A 21,269-nucleotide genomic window follows, 5' to 3' on the forward strand; every position below is an offset into this window, starting at 1 on the left:
GGATATTCGAAAATAACAAATGAATACAGACATACAAAGAGGTATCGAGTGATGGGGACGAATGGATAAAATCAAGCAAAGACCTGATGAAACTTGGCAATCAACAGAACATGTTGGCGGTGTGTTGTAAGGATGCAAACAGCCCCAAAAGAAGACAAGATGTATAGAAAAAATGAACATTTGAGATTTAACATACTTCTTGACCTCACCTCACCGTCCAGTCCATCAAGGTTTGTATTGCTGTGTTTAAATTTCCACATGTGATGTAGAAACGGCCAGACAAATGCACTACCTCTCTAGGACATGGTCGTTGGACTTCACTCCCTAGTCAGGAAGAAAAATAACATCCAATCCAATCATGAAGTTTGAATTTGTGGCTGAATTTTGTTGACAGGTCGTGGTAAGCCTGATAGCTGATAGTAGATGGGGAAAAGGACATTTTGACCTTACCTCTAAACACATCTCAACTGCGGGTTCATATTTAAGTCAGTGAAAAGAATATATATTCACCCAGCGGCAACAGTGGTCAAGCATCCATGATGGGCTAGGCAGGGAATCAGGGATGATGAGCGATCCTAGCATGAACGCTGATTCCGATGTGATGAAAATGCGTGAGAGATCAGCGTAAACACACTCTTGTATCCTTATATACAACCTAACCAGCTATTTGAAAGTTCCACATAGTGGATTACCTACTTTCACCGTCCGCGGTATACCGGACCGGAAGTTTTCACACCACACTAGCATCTAAATATTGTATCTTCCTGACGACGGATCACCACCTGCTGGCAGTGTCTGAAAGAAGACTAACGTCCTGGGGTCACAGAACATGCATCTTTACAGCAGCTTCACTTTGGAGTTCTCTCCCTGTTGACATCGAGCAGTCTCCTTCCATGGCTTATTAAAAATCAGTCCTGAAAACCCATCTCTTCAGACGTCATTACCTACAATTCCCTTATCTTACTCTCCAGCTATGCTTTCATAATTTAAGTCGCTGTGTTTTTGGAGGATATGGTTCAATAGAAATGTCCATTGTTATATTTTACAGAATAGAATAAGTATATGCAGCAAAGAGCATTATCATTATTACTACTATTACAACTGCATAGCACTTGTTTCATACCACTTTTATATGAAACTGATGGAAGAAAGACAAATGTTTGGCAAACAGCATCACCCGTATGACCCAGAGAATGACACAAATATAAGGGGGAGTGAGAATGTTGTGCTAATATAACAAATATTATATTTGGGATTACACTTTCTTCGTACTTTGTGCCAATCGTATACTGTTAACCCAGACCTAGCCAATCCACTTGAAGTAAGAGTCATTCCATTGGTGACTGACATAATCCCATCCGAATGCCTCAAGCACCAGGCTTCCAAACAGCCCCTTTTAATTTGGAGTAGAACCCACCTGTCAAATGTATCGTCTCCCAAAATCATATGAGTGAAACCTGGTCAATATAATACCCATCCAAGTCACATATAATTACAGTATAATGCTTGTTACACAATCATTTCCATTCCAACACATGATGTTCGCCTTATGGTCAGCGAATCAAATCGGTTTTTCCCATTCATAACTGGCGGTGGTACAACAGCTTATATTATTATACAACTATTACAAAGATCATACAAATAGGATAAATACGAAGAAACATTATTTTGTTTATTATTCAAACTGTTGTTATACATTTGCAAGACAACTCAAAAAAAGGTAAAGGGATATTTCCATAACCACACCTGACGGTACATTAACTTATCTGGACGCTGGATAAACATTTTACTGGGGTAGAAACTCATTCTATGTTTTAACGCTTACTGAAGTGTGACCTTGTCACAATATATGTGGTTCGATATCTTCCATGCGTTTCCCCAAATGCATTAACATAGTGAGACAGCCTCATGTACATTATATGCACAGTTTGTTTCTGAGGCTGGTGCATACAAAAACACAAGTTAAAAAAACCATATAGTATAATGTTATTCTTAGCAGGATATGTTTTACTACAATAGAAGACATGACACTTATGTCGCTTTTTCCTTTGAAAAATGTTTATGAATAAGGTCAAGAAGGAAAACTGTTTTCATGTGTGTTAGTATTCCATTTAAATCATATTAGTGTCCTAGTAATATGTTTGAAAGCTATGTGCATAATAAAAGCAGGTACATGTATTTCTTACAAATACAACGGCCCAGTCTACTTTCTACTAAAGCCTTTTAGGGCCATTTGTTTTTATATTCTTTTGTGAAATCTCAAGATACTTAGTTGAAATTTCAAGATACATACATGTAAGCTGAAATTACAAGATACTTACTTGAATTTTCAAAATGCTAAGTTGAAATTTCAAGATATTAACTTATTATCTTAAAATTTCAACTTAGTATGTATCTTGAAATTTTAACATGACATTTTGAATTTTCAAGAACAAAATGGCCCAAAAAGGCTTCCGTATAAAAGGCTTCCGTAACCTTCAGAGAGCCTTTGCTTCAAAATCCCACATTTACCATATTCACGTCAACATCATTGTAGGCTTATACATACAATTGTTTAATTTGAAACTTGAGGTTGTGACATGGAATTTAATGGGTACTGACCTCTTTAACAACTATAACACCCCTAATAGTCTTGGGATCAAAATGAATTTCATAAGCACACATTGATTTTAAAATTGGTGACTCAAATACACATATTCTACATTCCGTTTGTGCAACGACTTCACTGGATTTCACTTTGAAGTGCTGATTAAAGAAAAATGCTTGATATTCCGATCCTCATCGAAAGAACAAATTTCATTTGCATGATGTCTGCAAATACATTCTTGATGCTGACAGAACTTTACAATACAGGTTTGAAATGAAATACTTCACCAGAGCCGCGGCTTATCTTTTCTTTAAGAAAGTTCTGAATGTGGAGGAATGGAACACATATCACTGACGTTCTGAAGTCATGGGAACAAACACATCCCTGGACATATAACATGTAACTATGAGATTAGATAAGTCTCAAACTAAGGTGGAGGAGTTAAGAGCTAAAAAACTGTTAAAATATTACAAACAAAAACCTTTCCCTAATCCGCAAAATGTCTGCAAAAAGCAGAGTCCATTGTTCTATTCCGACTATGATAATAAATAACCCTTTCCATATCCAATAGAAATCTCAGCATAAAGCAGAGTCGATTGTACGATTCCGACTATATCATGAGTATGTGTTATAAATCACTATCAGATAGGAATGATACCAGGTGTTCACGAAAAGAAGAGAATATCCTGCCCAGCCATAAGCATGTCTTTATGAAAACAATGTTAAACCCAACTCACGAAAAAACAGTTAATGAGCAGCTATTAAACACACAGAAATAGAATAAAAGTTCACATCTGTTGTTAGATCGCTGACTTTACATGGAGTTCCCCGCTCCCCAGTGTAGGTTCGAATCCCAGACGGGACTCAACTCCAAAAAAAGTACGAGAATCTGCACTTGCACTGTGCGCAGGTACACAACTAGGCCATATCAGCGAAACAACTCCTCGTGTTATCTTGAGAAGTTGATAATATCAACAGGATAAATCAAGAGGATATAGGCCGATTTCATTTTTCGTTTTTCGTTTCGTTTTTCAGTTAACTTGATCTGGAATGTTAAGTTACGAAATCTTACGTAGACCACACATGACGTAGATCACACATGACGTAGACCTCAAATGACGTAGATCACACATGACGTAGACCACACGTGACGTAGACCACACATGACGTAGACCACACATGACGTAGATAACACATGACGTAGACCACACATCACGTAGACCACACATCACGTAGACCACACATAACGTAGATCACACATCACGTAGACCACACATCACGTAGACCACACATGACGTAGATCACACATGACGTAGATCACACTTGACGTTGACCATGGCATGTGGTTCAATAAATAACGTTTACACACCCAACATGTATCGCTGACGCACCCAATATTTAATGTTTGCACACCCAATACGAAGGTTGATATACCACAATATTTATTTATTTGTTGTTCCTTCAAATGCTAGGAACGAGCTGAAATTTCCTTTTCGGAAAAAATGATTTCATTCTCAATATCTGTCATGAGAACTTATAGTCGCAGGATGGTGTATCCATGGTGTATCTAGCTATCTCTCCATGGTGTATCTAGCTATCTGGCTGCCCTGCCGTTGTTGATGTTGTTGATCTCCCGGGACAGCTGGCACATCGTGCACTGGTAACAGCAGACCACCATGCAGCAGTCGTCGCAGATGGAGCCCTGGAACAGTGTGTGGAAACATCTAGAACCAGGCGTCTCAAACATCCAACACCGGGTGTCTCAAACAGCACACATCGGGTGTCTCAAACATCAAACACCGCATGTCTCAGATATCACACACCGGAAATTTCAAACGGCAAACAGCAAGCGTCTCAAACATCACACCCGGTGTCTCAAACATCACATCCGGTGTTCAGACACCAAACACCAGGTTTCTCAAACACCAAACATCGGCTGTCTCAGACATTACACCCGGTGTCTCAGAACCAAACAGCGGGTGTCTCAAACATCAAACAGGTTTTTTAAACATCAAACATTGGGTGTCTCAAACATCTACCCGGGTTATCGAACATCAAACACCGGGTGCCCCAAAGTTCAAACCCCGCGTGCCTCAAACATCAAACACCGGGTGTCTCAAATATCACACTGGGCGTCTCAAACATCAAACACCGTGTGTCTCAAGCATCAAACACCGGGTGTCTCAAACATCAAACACCGCGTGTCTCAAATATCAAACACAGGTTTCTCAAAGATTAAACACCGGGAGTCTCAAACATCACATACCGGGTTCTCGAACATCAAACACCAGATGCCTCAAACATCAAACGTCAGGTGTCTCAAACATCAAACACTCAAGATGTGTAATAGAATGTCCCTTGTAACCTATGGACCCGGACAGCAACTACTAACGCACATATACACATACACACGCACGCACATACACACTAACGCACATATACACATACACACGCACGCACATACACACTAACGCACATATATACATACACACGCACGTACATACACACTAACGCCCATATACACATACACACTAACGCACATATATACATACACACGCACGCACATACACACTAACGAACATATATACATACAAACGCACGCACATACACACTAACGCACATATATACATACACACGCACGCACATACACACTAACGCACATATATACATACAAACGCACGCACATACACACTAACGCACATATATACACACGCACGCACTCAAATACACACTAAAGCACATATACACATACACACGCACGCACATACACACTTACGCACATATACACTAACGCACATATACACATACACACTTACGCACATACACACTTACGCACATATACACACACAGACGCACGCACATATACACACACAGACGCACGCACATACACACGCATGCACACAACTTACACATACCACCTTACGCTCACGCGCACTCACACATTGATGTACACACACACACATACCCCCTCGCGCACATACACACATACGCACAAATACACTCACGTGTTTACCACTTCATGCACATACAAACCCATGCACATACACACTCACGCGCAACCACACCCCATGCATACCCACTCATGCGCATAACCAACGCAACTAAATGTGTATATCAATTCATGAACATACACACTCACGCACATACAAACCCCAGCACATACACTCTCATACGCGACCACACCCCGCACATGCACACTCACGCGCAAACCAACTCACGCATATGTCCATTCACGAGCATACCACCCCAGGAACATGCTCACATACACATATCAACTTGCATACATAGCAACTGTCGCACGAACACACTCACGCACATACACACGCACGTGTGTATCACCTCGCACACGCAACCTACCCCACGCCCACATACCAACTCACGCACATACAAACTCACGCACATACACACTCACGCACATACCATACACATGAATATTCCAACTCACGCACATACCAACACAAGCACATACAAACTCACGCTCATACAAATTCACACACATTCCAACTCACGCACATTCCAACTCACGCACATACGAACTCAAGCACATACCAACACACGCACATTCCACCTCACGCACCTACACACATACACATGCAGACAACCACACACAGGTACCCCATCCCTATCCGATGGCCTGACCTGAATGTTGTGCTTTCCTCTGATGTGGGCGCGGAGTGATACGAGCCAGTACGGCACACAGCAGGGGAGACAACACGTTTCCCCAGCCTTCGACGCCAGGTGGCACCCGTAACACTCTTGACAGAACATCACACACAGACCTGGGGGTGAAATAAAATACAAATGCGTTCATTGGTCAGCAAGTGTTGTAACAACCATAACATGTATTTTCAAATAGATTGTGGGAATTACTTCTGAATATAAGGACCAAAACAAACATTGAGTGAAACAGTGGATGATAAGTAAATTAAGCTACTCACTTTAATCTCGTGCGCGTACCCAATATTGACACGTGTTAAAACTACATAGGAGCTCGTGTTTAAACCACATATGGGCTCTTGTTGAGACAACATATGGGATCTTGTTGAAACCACATATGGGATCTTATTGAAACCACATATGGGCTCTTGTTGAAACCACATATGGGCTCTTGTTGAACCAACATATGGGCTCTTGTTGAAACCACATATGGGCTCTTTTTTAGACAACATATGGGCTCTTGTTGAAACCACATATGGGCTCTTGTTGAATCAACATATGGGCTCTTGTTGAGACTACATATGGGCTCTTGTTGAAACCACATATGGGCTCTTGTTGAAACCACATATGGGCTCTTATTTAGACAACATATGGGTTCTTGTTGAAACAACATATGGGCTCTTGTTGAATCAACATATGGGCTCTTGTTGAGACAACATATGGGCTCTTGTTGAGACAACATATGGGCTCTTGTTGAAACCACATATGGGCTCTTGTTGAATCAACATATGGGCTCTTGTTGAGACAACATACGGGCTCTTGTTGAGACAACATATGGGCTCTTGTTGAATCAACATATGGGCTCGTGTTGAGACAACATATGGGCTCTTGTTCAGACAATATATGGGCTCTTGTTGAATCAACATATGGGCTCTTGTTGAGACAACATATGAACTCTTGTTCAGACAACATATGGGCTCTTGTTGAATCAACATATGGGCTCTTGTTTAAACATCATATGGGCTCTTGTTGAGACAACATATGGGCTAGCGTTTCAAACAAGGCGCTTTCTTGACTTTATTTGGCACATTTAGGTGCTTCCGTATTTCGAGTAATGCAGAAAAGTGGCAAACTTTGAATACCAGCACTTTCACCGACAGGCAGTGCATATCCCATTTGCATTTGCTGAATTGGATACTGTTACGCGCCATTTGTATACAGAATCACGTGGTACTCACATCCCATAACGTCTTCAAAGCACCCACACAGCCCCGTGCTCCATCCCCGGGGGGGAGCGTCCACTGGCCCGCCCCCTCCTAGCCCCGCCACCACCACCGTGGTGTTGTGCGACTGCATCGTCTGCATGGGCATAGGCTGGAAGAATACACGTGTTCTCATATGTAATACATTCACAGCAATACCTAGTGCGAAATAAACAAGTGATAAATACGTTGTACTACATATTTACACAATACACATACGTAGTACGACACATTTACACAATAAACATACATAAAACTACACATTTACACAATACATATACGTAGTGCGACACATTTACACAATAAACATACATAAAACTACACATTTACACAATATAGAACCCGTAAAGATCCAGGTAGAGGATAGGTCTTCAGCAACCCCTGCCGCACTCAGCAATATTCCAGCTATATGACGACGGTCTGTAAATTATCGAGTCTGGACCAGACAATCAAGTGATTGATACCATGAGCTTCGATCTACGCAACTGGGACGCGATGACACGCATCAACCAAGTCAGCGAGCCTGACCACCCAATCCCTCTCACGACAAGCATGTCGCCTTTTACGGTAAAATGGTAATGATATTCGGGTGTTTTGACTTCGCTGATCGCTTGTCATCTTTCCCGGACGTCAACCTTATATCAGTCAGCTGACAAGACTCGATGATGTGAAAGCCGGTCACATCTGGACGAGTGCTGACCACGTTAAACACCCTTCACTCACTCACTCGAGGACCTATGGTGGACGCACCTGTTGCATGACGGGCTGCTGGTGAGGGGGGGTATAGTAGTTGGGCTGGTATGGGACTACCCCTGGCCCCTGGTACTCCTGGGGGGTCGGGGCCTGAGGGTGGACGGTGCCCGAGTGTGGCGCATAGGGTGGTGGGCCCGGTTTAGGCGCGCTGTCAATGGTGGGTGGGGCAGGCTCAGTCATTCTGCAGAAGGAAAGAACATGACTGAGTCACTAGACTGGACCAGTCTACATTTTATCATATTATAATATCAAATAACCTTAAACAAATAAGTTCAACAAAAGTTAACGTTGAGAACACTAGGGACGAGAGAATCAAACTTGTTTATATCATTTTCAAATTCATGCTGGAAACAGAGACTGCTCCAGGTTTACCTTGATGACTGACAGAAATCAGATTATTAATTTTGTGAAATATATATTTCTGATACAAAGCCATGAACAAAGAATATACTGTGAACACGGATACTCCTAAGAGGTGAAAGGAAGTCAATTCTTTATTTACTTTATAGTTGTACTTTCCGGATTGATATTTGAATTTTACTTGCCAATGACTTCTTTATAATTTTCTAAACTCTCTGTAAATTGTTTATTTTTAAAGCTATAAAGAGACACATGTCTGCAAATGTGATTTGAGTGCGTTAGCTGGATATAAATGCAAGGTAAATACAGAATTTGTCAATGACGTAAAAGTAATACTGGGCGAAAGGGACACTGCGTCAAACTGAGTTTCACGTTTGTATGCTGGTAGTACGAATACACACAAGAAATTGAAATTGATACAAAGTTAATCAATTCTGGCATTAGATACCGAGATAAATGCTCACGTTGTCTTTCCGAGTTCCGCGGATGGTAATCAACAGGTCAGTATATTTGATAACATAACACTGGACATGAATCTGAAGTTCAAAGAGAGAATAAAAAACCACGAAGGATGTAACGACTGGTAATATTTCAAACTGTATCGAAGATCTGTATCATTTCCCCTTCATCTGTCCATCTTTAGGAGACATGTGTAATTCGACCTTCAACCCAACCGTTTACTCGCCTGATGGCAACCACAAATTATCAAGATTTAAAATCTGTCAAGGTATATTTCAGGCATGGCACGATATGTACTTAAATGACACATGCGAATCTTGTTGTTAAAGATCCTGCGCACTATAGTATGCACTTAATGTATTTGAGTCTATGGCATAGACAATAAACATTTGAATTTAAATTCATTGTATGATTGGCATGGTTAGCGCATGGTTGGCATGGTTAGCGCATGGTTGGCATGGTTAGCCCATGGTTGGCATGGTAAGCGCATGGTTGGCATGGTTAGCGCATGGTTGGAATGGTTAGCGCACGGTTGGCATGGTTAGCACACGGTTGGCATGGTAAGTCCATGATTTGCATAGTTAGCGCATGGTTGGAATGGTTAGCGCACGGTTGGCATGGTTATCGCATGGTTGGCATGGTTAGCGCATGGTTGGCATGGTTAGCCCATGGTTGGCATGGTAAGCGCACGGTTGGCATGGTTAGCGCACGGCTGGCATGGTTGGCCCATGGCTAGCCCATAGTTGGCATGGTTGGCATGGTTAGCGCACGGTAGACATGGTTAGCGCACGGCTGGCATGGTTAGCACACGGTTGGCATGGTTAGCCCATGGTTGGCATTGTTAGCCCATGGTTGGCATGGTTAGCGCACGGCTGGCATGGTAAGCCCATGATTTGCATAGTTAGCGCATGGTTGGCATGGTTAGCGCACGGTTGGCTTGGTTAGCATACAGTTGACATGGTAAGTCCATGATTTGCATAGTTAGCGCATGGTTGGCATGGTTAGCGCACGGTTGGCATGGTTTGCGCATGGTTGGCGTGGTTAGCCCATGGTCGGCATGGTTAGCGCATGGTTGGCATGGTTAGCGCATGGTTGGCATGGTTAGCGCACGGTTGGCATGGTTAGCCCATGGTTGGCATGGTTAGCGCATGGTTGGCATGGTTAGCCCATGGTTGGCATGGTTAGCGCACGGTTGTGATGGTTAGCGCATGGTTGGCATGGTAAGTCCATGATTAGCATGGTTAGCGCATGGTTGGCATGGTTAGCGCACGGTTGGCATGGTTTGCGCATGGTTGGCATGGTTAGCGCATGGTTGGCATGGTAAGTCCATGATTTGCATGGTTAGCGCATTGTTGGCATGGTAAGCGCACGGTTGGCATGGTTAGCACACGGTTGGCATGGTTAGCCCATGGTTGGCATTGTTAGCCCATGGTTGGCATGGTTAGCGCACGGTTGGCATGGTTTGCGCATGGTTGGCATGGTTAGCCCATGGTTGGCATGTTTAGCGCACGGTTGGCATGGTTAGCGCATGGTGGTTGGCATGGTTAGCGCACGGTTGGCATGGTAAACCCATGACTGGCATGGTTACCGGCGTTTCTGGCCGCCATCTTACACAATCAGTTCACTCAGGACACAGACAAATAACCACCCATCATTCCTCTTATACGTCGATCGTAGGCCATTCTCTAAATTGTCTCTAAATACGTGACCTTTGTGAAATGAAGTACAGAATTGAGGGGCATCAACATATTTACAATCAAACAGACGTATGTGACTTTGTGCAAACAATAAAGGTTATATGATAGACCAGATTCAGTCCATCCCCACCCATCAACACCACTACCCCAATGCCACCCCACCCCGAACCAACCCACCCCACCCTCCTTCTGTGCAAAGGCATGCAAGTAGTCTGTCTAACCGACCACTTAAACTTCCTAACGTACATCTATTCAGTGTGATTGATTAGTGGCGCGCGCCTAGCCCTGGATTCGTTGACTTTACATGCAGCTTTGAATAGACTTCTGTTTTTTATGTTCCTAGAAACAAGAGTCAAGAAGTTCTATCACAACTATTTAGACTATATAAGGGGACAAAGGCATGTCTCTCTCATCTCACATTACATCAAGACCAGCGGTTGTGTGACGATCGTATGTTCACATTGGATATGCAGCCAAGGACTATTTTGGAGGTTTGGTTCTTTTAGCTGTAGTAGTTTGACCACAGATTTTTTTATATATTTTTACCGCAGAATTCGTCTGCGACTGAATCGGGTTATCAATCTTCCGTGTTTGGGGTCATAGGTTTGTTCGTTTGGATATGTACACAAACAGACATCCCTAGCAACAAGACCGTCCGTCAGGATGGGTTTTCATATTATCGGGGTCTGGATTAACGAATTTTCACAGTAGATAGTGAATGCTTTAATTATAACCGAGAAGGATGTCTTAATAGATCTCGAATAAATCAAAATGACGAGTTATTGAAAACGTTACCTGCAGTGGTGAGATCGGTTGTCTGTGTAACAGACGTTCAGGTTGTTTACGATGTTGCTATGGGTGACTTTACATGCAGCTTTGAATAGACTTCTGTTTTTTTATGTTCCTAGAAACAGGATTTAAGAAGTTCTTCACAGAAGTTCTAGGAATTCATACACCGCCTGTATGGGCTACCTGCCTGCCCGACCGTCCGAGACGGGTTGATTTCAACTCGGGCTGTCAGATTATCAAATCCCCCTGCCCGACGGTCGGGTTATATTTCATAGATTCACATGTAAAGATGAATGATATAATGTAACCAAAAAGAAACCCCGTTAGCTTTTAGACAACCTAACATTTATGCTACAAGCAATCAGTTTTCATATTTTTGGTTAAATTATCCTGAGAAACATATGATTATAGTGGGCAGGCAGGTTTTGGTCAGGGCTGGCAAGTATTTCAGCTAGCCAGTTCTGTGGTCTGGCTGAATTTTTGGGGAGTTTCATACCCTGTTAATATTCTACCCTGAACTGAGCTAAAGATAAAGTGATTATTCCTTATAACGTGTTGTAACGTGTAAGGTTGGTTTAACATAAGTGATAGGCTGTATTAACCATGCTTAGAAATATTCCAGACAGACAGACAGACAGACAGACAGACAGATCGATTGTTTCCTCTCACCTCAATAAAAAAACATTGAGTATACAGTAAAAATGTCAATAAAATTTGAGCAATTCCTAAATGGAAATATGAGAGACGAGTTATATATGAAATATGAGTTATATTAATGTATAATAAACTAATATATATATATATATATATATATATATATATATATATATATATATATATATATATATATATATATATATATATTCAGTTAAATCAGCTAAATATAACTATACAAAAGACAAGATTAGTGTTGCACATAGATACTAATAAGGTTTATTGTCTATGCCATAGACTCAAATACATTAAGTGCATACTATAGTGCCCAGGATCTTTAACAACAAGATTCGCATGTGTCATTTAAGTACATATCGTACCATGCCTGAAATATACCTTGACAGATTTTAAATCTTGATAATTTGTGGTTGCCATCAGGCGAGTAAACGGTTGGGTTGAAGGTCGAATTACACATGTCTCCTAAAGATGGACAGATGAAGGGGAAATGATACAGATCTTCGATACAGTTTGAAATATTACCAGTCGTTACATCCTTCGTGGTTTTTTATTCTCTCTTTGAACTTCAGATTCATGTCCAGTGTTATGTTATCAAATATACTTACCTGTTGATTACCATCCGCGGAGCTCGGAAAGACAACGTGAGCATTTATCTCGGCATCTAATGCCAGAAATGATTAACTTTGTATCAATTTCAATTTCTTGTGTGTATTCGTACTACCAGCATACAAACGTGAAACTCAGTTTGACGCAGTGTCCCTTTCGCCCAGTATTACTTTTACGTCATTGACAAATTCTGTATTTACCTTGCATTTATATCCAGCTAACGCACTCAAATCACATTTGCAGACATGTGTCTCTTTATAACTTTAAAAATAAACAATTTACAGAAAGTTTAGAAAATTATAAAGAAGTCATTGGCAAGTAAAATTCAAATATCAATCTGGAAAGTACAACTATTAAGTAAATAAAGAATTGACTTCCTTTCACCTCTTAGGAGTATCCGTGTTCACAGTATATTCTTTGTTCATGGCTTTGTATCAGAAATATATATTTCACAAAATTAATAATCTGATTTCTGTCAGTCATCAAGGTAAACCTGGAGCAGTCTCTGTTTCCAGCATGAATTTGAAAATGATATAAACAAGTTTGATTCTCTCGTCCCTAGTGTTCTCAACGTTAACTTTTGTTGAACTTATTTGTTTAAGGTTATTTGATATTATAATATGATAAAATGTAGACTGGTCCAGTCTAGTGACTCAGTCATGTTCTTTCCTTCTGCAGAATGACTGAGCCTGCCCCACCCACCATTGACAGCGCGCCTAAACCGGGCCCACCACCCTATGCGCCACACTCGGGCACCGTCCACCCTCAGGCCCCGACCCCCCAGGAGTACCAGGGGCCAGGGGTAGTCCCATACCAGCCCAACTACTATACCCCCCCTCACCAGCAGCCCGTCATGCAACAGGTGCGTCCACCATAGGTCCTCGAGTGAGTGAGTGAAGGGTGTTTAACGTGGTCAGCACTCGTCCAGATGTGACCGGCTTTCACATCATCGAGTCAGCTGACTGATATGAGGGCGACGTCCGGGAAAGATGACAAGCGATCAGCGAAGTCAAAACACCCGAATATCATTACCATTTTACCGTAAAAGGCGACATGCTTGTCGTAAGAGGCGACTAACGGGATTGGGTGGTCAGGCTCGCTGACTTGGTTGATGCGTGTCATCGTTTCCCAGTTGCGAAGATCGAAGCTCATGGTATCAATCACTTGATTGTCTGGTCCAGACTCGATAATTTACAGACCGTCGTCATATAGCTGGAATATTGCTGAGTGCGGCAGGGGTTGCTTAAGACCTATTCTCTACCTGGATCTTTACGGGTTCTATATTGTGTAAATGTGTAGTTTTATGTATGTTTATTGTGTAAATGTGTCGCACTACGTATATGTATTGTGTAAATGTGTAGTTTAATGTATGTTTATTGTGTAAATGTGTCGTACTACGTATGTGTATTGTGTAAATATGTAGTACAACGTATTTATCACTTGTTTATTTCGCACTAGGTATTGCTGTGAATGTATTACATATGAGATCATGTGTATTCTTCCAGCCTATGCCCATGCAGACGATGCAGTCGCACAACACCACGGTGGTGGTGGCGGGGCTAGGAGGGGGCGGGCCAGTGTACGCTCCCCCCCGGGGATGGAGCACGGGGCTGTGTGGGTGCTTTGAAGACGTTATGGGATGTCTCAACAAGAGCCCATATGTTGATTCAACAAGAGCCCATATGTGGCTTCAACAAGAGCCCATATGCTGTCTCAACAAGAGCCCATATGTGGTTTCAACAAGAGCCCATATGTGGTTTCAACAAGAGCCCGTATGTTGTCTCAACAGGTGATACACACGTGCGTGTGTATGTGCGTGAGTGTGTTCGTGCGACAGTTGCTATGTATGCATGTTGATATGTGTATGTGAGCATGTTCCTGGGGTGGTATGCTCGTGAATGGACATATGCGTGAGTTGGTTTGCGCGTGAATGTGCATATGCGGGGTGTGGTCGCGTATGAGAGTGTATGTGCATGGGTTTGTATGTGCGTGAGTGTGTATGTTCATGAATTGATATACACATTTAGTTGCGTTGGTTATGCGCATGAGTGGGTATGCATGGGGTGTGGTTGCGCGTGAGTGTGTATGTGCATGGGTTTGTATGTGCGTGAAGTGGTAAACACGTGAGTGTATTTGTGCGTATGTGTGTATGTGCGCGAGGGGGTATGTGTGTGTGTGTACATCAATGTGTGAGTGCGCGTGAGCGTAAGGTGGTATGTGTTAGGTGTGTGCATGCGTGTGTATGTGCGTGCGTCTGTGTGTGTATATGTGCGTTAGTATGTGCGTGCGTGTGTTTTATATTTGTGCGTTAGTGTGTATGTGAGTGCGTGTGTATGTGTATATGTGCGTTAGTGTGTATGTGCGTGCGTGTGTATGTCTATAATTGCGTTAGTGTGTATGTGCGTGCGTGTGTATGTGTATATGTGCGTTAGTGTGTATGTGCGTGCGTGCGTGTGTAAATATGTGCGTCAGTGTGTATGTGCGTGCGTTTGTATGTATATATGTGCGTTAGTGTGTATGTGCGTGCGTGTGTATGTATATATGTGCGTTAGTGTGTATGTGCGTGCGTGTGTATGTATATATGTGCGTTAGTGTGTATGTGCGTACGTTTGTATATATTTCATACAATGAAGTGGACAAAATGTATGAATAACAACTTCTATATTTACTGTAAAGACGACTTTTCGGTATAGATCCTTGACAACGGTATAAGAATCTATACCGAAACGTTGCCTTTACAGTAAATAACGAAATTATTATCAAAAAGTTGCGTCCACTTTGTCCTGTCAACTTTTAAGTAATGCCTGTCAAACAATTTATTTCATACAACAGCCAAGTTGCATCCTGCATTAAGTTTTTGATCAAACTCATCTGTCCATGTCTACAAAGTGATCTGCTTATACTGAAATAGAGACACTGAGTCTGGAAGTCAGTTAACCTGATTGCATTTTGGGGACTGTTCAATAGTTGTTTGACTACCCTTCCGATGCTTCCTTGCATCATGCGAGTCCGGACGTGCGTTCATCTGAAGGAAGACGCCATGTTCTTGTACGAAGTTCACAGTAGGTATCTATTGTATCTAAGAAATTTATCAGAATGAGATCAATGAAATATGTATATATTAAATCGTTTCACAAATATCACTCAGCGTCACACACGGCACTTGATGTTTCGCGGTATCAGTCAGATAATGACCGTAAATATGTCCCATGAGGTCCTAACGGGGAACAGCGCCCTCCTCCATGGTGTATCTAGCTATCTCTCCATGGTGTATCTAGCTATCTCTCCATGGTGTATCTATCTATCTCTCCATGGTGTATCTATCTATCTCTCCATGGTGTATCTAGCTATCTCTCCATGGTGTATCTAGCTATCTCTCCATGGTGTATCTATCTATCTCTCCATGGTGTATCTAGCTATCTCTCCATGGTGTATCTAGCTATCTCTCCATGGTGTATCTAGCTATCTCTCCATGGTGTATCTATCTATCTGGCTGTCGGGTGTCTCAAACAGCACACATCGGGTGTCTCAAACATCAAACACCGCGTGTCTCAGATATCACACACCGGAAGTTTCAAACGGCAAACAGCAGGCGTCTCAAACATCACACCCGGTGTCTCAAACATCTAATCAGGTGCTCAGACACCAAACACCAGGTTGCTTAAACACCAAACACTGGCTGTCTCAAATACCAAACATCGGCTGTCTCAAACATTACACCCGGTGTCTCAGAACCAAACACAGGGTGTCTCAAACATCAAACAGGTTTCTCAAACATCAAACACTGGGTGTCTAAAACATCTACCCGGGTTCACCGGGTGCCCCAAAGTTCAAACCCCGCGTGTCTCAAGCATCAAACACTGGGTGTCTCAAACATCAAACACCGTGACTGTTTACCATATGTATGGTTAACTAATGATGAATCTGTGATATCGTGGTGCGGTTTTACAGTAAGCTCCCTTTTTGAAACGTGACGATTTGTTCGTTTCTAGGCTTCAATAAAATCAATTCCAGCAGCTTAATAATTCGAATTATATCGTCAAATACACTGTCCTATTATATCTATACACACAGTGCATGTTTAACATCCGGTATAATTTTTGTTTATCTAGAAATATTTAAACAACGGCACAAGGGCCTGTGGTGCCCAAGTGTTATATTTCAAAATGTTATGAACTTAAATCGACAGCGTGACCTTGTAAAATAGGCATGGTACGGGCAACTGTACTTGCCCTTCCTTGCTGTCCTGGAATTAGGATGGTACTATAATTCTTAGAAACGTAGCTCTTGACTATCGTGAATGAGTATGTAGGTCAATAATGAGTTCGTTGGGCAATAATGTGTATGTGGGTCAACGTGTGTGTGTGTGTGTGTGTGTGTGTGTGTGTGTGTGTGTGTGTGTGTGTGTGTGTGTGTGTCCGTGCGCGCCTAATCGCCAGCAGCGATCTAACCCACAACTGGTAGTCTATGGACCACATATTACAATAAAATTAATTATCTGTACTTTAGTAAGTAAGTGTTATCCCAAATATAACATTTGTTACATGTGCCCCTTTTCTAAATAGCATTGTGTGTTCAAAGCTTTCGGCCATTGGAGCCTTGCCAATTTACACTTGTCAGAGGGGTACACAAACTACGTGATCAAGACTTCCAGTTGTCGGACTTTCATTTTTCTGGAAGCCTCGGTGGCTGAGTGGGTTAGGTCGCTGACTTTACATGGGGTTCCCCACTCTGGTAGTGTAGGTTCGAATCCCGGACGGGACTCAACTCCAAAAAAAGTACGAGAATCTGCACTTTACTAAGAAAGTGATATCCCATATATAACATGTTACAGTTCAATATCTTTTTTGCATTTTCAAAGAAATCTACCAGCAGTGTAAAAAGTATTTTACCTTCAAGTTGGACAAGGTATATTTGCGACATTAAATGTTAACACACTAAACGCTGCATTGCGGTACACTGTGCGCAGGTACACAACTAGGCCATATCAGCGAAACAACTCCTCGTGTTATCTTGAGAAGTTGATAATATCAACAGGATAAATCAAGAGGATATCGGCCGATTTCATTTTTCGTTTTTCGTTTCGTTTTTCAGTTAACTTGATCTGGAATGTTAAGTTACGAAATCTTACGTAGACCACACATTACGTAGATCACACATGACGTAGATCACACATCACGTAGATCACACATGACGTACACCACACATTACGTAGATAACACATGACGTACACCACACATTACGTAGACCACACATTACGTAGACCACACATGACGTAGATCACACATGACGTACACCACACATTACGTAGATCACACATGACGTACACCACACATTACGTAGATCACACATGACGTAGATCACACATTACGTAGATCACACATGACGTACACCACACATTACGTAGATCACACATGACGTACACCACACATGACGTACACCACACATGACGTAGACCACACATGACGTAGAGCACACATGACGTAGAGCACACACGACGTAGATCACACTTGACGTCGACCATGGCATGTGGTTCAATAAATAACGTTTACACACCCAACATGTATCGCTGACACACCAAATATTTAATGTTTGCACACCCAATACGAAGGTTGATATACCACAATATTTATTTATCTGTTGTTCCTTCAAATGCTAGGAACGAGCTGAAATTTCCTTTTCGGAAAAATGATTTTATTCTCAATATCTGTCATGAGAACTTATAGTCGCAGGATGGTGTATCCATGGTGTATCTAGCTATCTCTCCATGGTGTATCTATCTATCTGGCTGCCTTGCCGTTGTTGATGTTGTTGATCTCCCGGGACAGCTGGCACATCGTGCACTGGTAACAGCAGACCACCTTGCAGCAGTCGTCGCAGATGGAGCCCTGGAACAGTGTGTGGAAACATCTAACACCAGGCGTCTCAAACATCCAACACCTGGTGTCTCAAACAGCACGAACTAGCTGTCTCAAACACCAAACATCGGCTGTCTCAAACATTACACTCGGTGTCTCAAACACAGGTTTCTCAAACATCAAACATTGGGTGTCTTAAACATCTACCTGGGTTATCGAACATCAAACACCGGGTGCCCCAAAGTTCAAACCCCGCGTGTCTCAAACATCAAACACCGGGTGTCTCAAATATCAAACACCGTGTGTCTCAAGCATCAAACACTGGGTGTCTCGAACATCAAACACCGCGTGTCTCAACTATCAATCACAGGTTTCTCAAAGATCAAACATCGGGTGTCTCAAACATCAAACACAGGTTTCTCGATCATCTAACACTGGGTATCTGAAACATCACATACCGGGTTCTCGAAAAACACACACCGGGTGTCTCAAACATCAAACACCGCATGTCTCAAACATCAAATCCTGCATGTCTCAAACATCAAACACCGCATGTCTCAAACATCAAACAGAAGGTGTCTTAAACATCGAACATATCAAACGCTAGCAAACATTTCAGTCATCAAACAATGGGTGTCTTAAACATCAAACAGAAGGTGTATCAAACATCAAACATATCAAACGCTGGCAAACATTTCAGTCATCAAACAACGGGTGTCTCAAACTCCAAACAGAAGGTGTATCAAACATCAAACACCGGAAACATCAATCGCCAGATGTCTCAAACATCAAACGTCAGGTATCTCAAACATCAAACACCGGATGTCTCACATACCAAACATATCAAACACTGGGTGTCTCAAACATCAATCACTGGGTGTCCAAAACCATCAAACATCGGGTGTCTCAAACATCAAATTGCGGGTGTCTCAATCATCAAACACTGGGCTCACAAACATCAAACACCAGATGCCTCAAACATCAAACGTCAGGTGTCTCAAACATCAAACACATCAAAAGATGTGTAAGAGAATGTCACTTGTAACCTATGGACCCGGAAAGCAACTCATGCGCATGGACACGCACGCACATACACACTAACGCACATACACATGCACGCACATACACACTAACGCACATATACACATACACACTAACGCACATACACACTAACGCACATATACACATACACACGCACGCACATACACACTAACGCACATATACACATACACACGCACGCACATACACACTAACGCACATATACACATACACACTAACGCACATATACACATACACACGCACGCACATACACACTAACGCAAATATACACATACACACGCACGCACATACACAGTAACGCACATATACACATACACACGCACGCACATACACACTTACGCACATATACACATACACACTAACGCACATATACACATACACACGCACGCACATACACACTAACGCACATATACACATACACACATACGCACATATTCACATTCACAAGCACGCACATATACACATACACACTAACGCACATATTCACATACACACTTACGCACATATACACATACACAAGCACGCACATACACACTAACGGACATATACACATACACACAAGCACATACAGAGTAACGCACATATACACTAACACACGCACGCACATACACACTAACGCACATATACACATACACACTAACGCACATATACACATACACACGCACGCACATACACACTAACGCACATATACACATACACAAGCACGCACATACACACTAATGCACATATACACATACACACTAACGAACACATTCACATACACACGCACGCATATACACACTAACGAAGATATACACATACACACTAACGCACATATTCACATACACACGCACGCACATACACACTAACACACATATATGCATACACACTAATGCTCATTTACATATACACACGCACGCACTTACACACGCACGCACATACACAAGCACGCATATACACACTAACGCACATATACACATACACACTAACGCACATACACAGTAACGCACATATACACATACGCACGCACATACACATGCACGCACATATATACATACACACGCACGCACATACACACTAACGCACATATACACATACACACGCACGCACATACACACTAATGCACATATACACATACACACTAACGCACATATTCACATACACACGCACGCACATACACACTAACGCACATATTCACATACACACTAACGCACATATTCACATACACACTAACGCACATATTCACATACGCACGCACGCACATACACACTAACGCACATATACACATACACACGCACGCACATATACACATACACATGAACACACATATACACTAACACGCATATACACATACACACAAACGCACGCACATACACTCAAACGCACATACACATGCACGCACATACACACTAACGCACATATAAACATACACACGCACGCACATATACACATACACATGAACGCACATACACACTAACACGCATATACACATACTCACGCACGCACGCACGCACGCACATACACACTAACG

At 42.2% G+C, this 21,269-nt stretch overlaps 3 protein-coding genes across 5 annotated transcripts in view; 1 reads left to right on the top strand and 2 right to left on the bottom strand.

Annotated features, from left to right (window-relative positions):
- Nucleotides 1-1,679: 1,679 nt before the first annotated feature.
- LOC124128793 (placenta-specific gene 8 protein-like) lies at nt 1,680-11,691 on the bottom strand. Its single transcript, XM_046492261.2, has 5 exons — nt 11,571-11,691; nt 8,257-8,440; nt 7,483-7,618; nt 6,227-6,366; nt 1,680-4,289 (listed from the first exon to the last, which is right to left on the bottom strand). The coding sequence occupies exons 2-5, from the start codon at nt 8,437-8,439 to the stop codon at nt 4,182-4,184; spliced, it is 567 nt and encodes a 188-aa protein (XP_046348217.1). The 5' UTR covers nt 8,440; nt 11,571-11,691; the 3' UTR covers nt 1,680-4,181.
- A 1,829-nt stretch (nt 11,692-13,520) lies between these two features.
- Nucleotides 13,521-14,635, top strand: LOC124125916. Its single transcript, XM_048383800.1, has 2 exons — nt 13,521-13,704; nt 14,348-14,635. Exons 1-2 carry the CDS (start codon nt 13,522-13,524, stop codon nt 14,633-14,635), a joined length of 471 nt encoding a protein of 156 aa, XP_048239757.1. The 5' UTR covers nt 13,521.
- Nucleotides 14,636-16,277: 1,642 nt separating this feature from the next.
- LOC124125920 (cornifelin homolog) overlaps nt 16,278-21,269 on the bottom strand; it is a 31,194-nt gene continuing 26,202 nt past the window's right edge. For 2 of the 3 annotated variants that reach the window (XM_046489316.2, XM_046489317.1), the window contains exon 5: nt 18,455-18,730. In XM_046489316.2, coding sequence (XP_046345272.1) covers nt 18,623-18,730 — 108 coding nt within the window. In that variant the 3' untranslated portion in view covers nt 18,455-18,622. Of the gene's footprint in view, nt 16,324-18,454; nt 18,731-21,269 lie in introns of those variants that run through there. The other variant, XM_048384375.1, reaches the window with a different exon arrangement.

This window comes from Haliotis rufescens, unplaced genomic scaffold, assembly GCF_023055435.1.
Source record: "Haliotis rufescens isolate VD_foot unplaced genomic scaffold, xgHalRufe1.0.p SCAF_5, whole genome shotgun sequence".
Classification (NCBI taxonomy): Eukaryota; Metazoa; Mollusca; class Gastropoda; order Lepetellida; family Haliotidae; genus Haliotis; species Haliotis rufescens.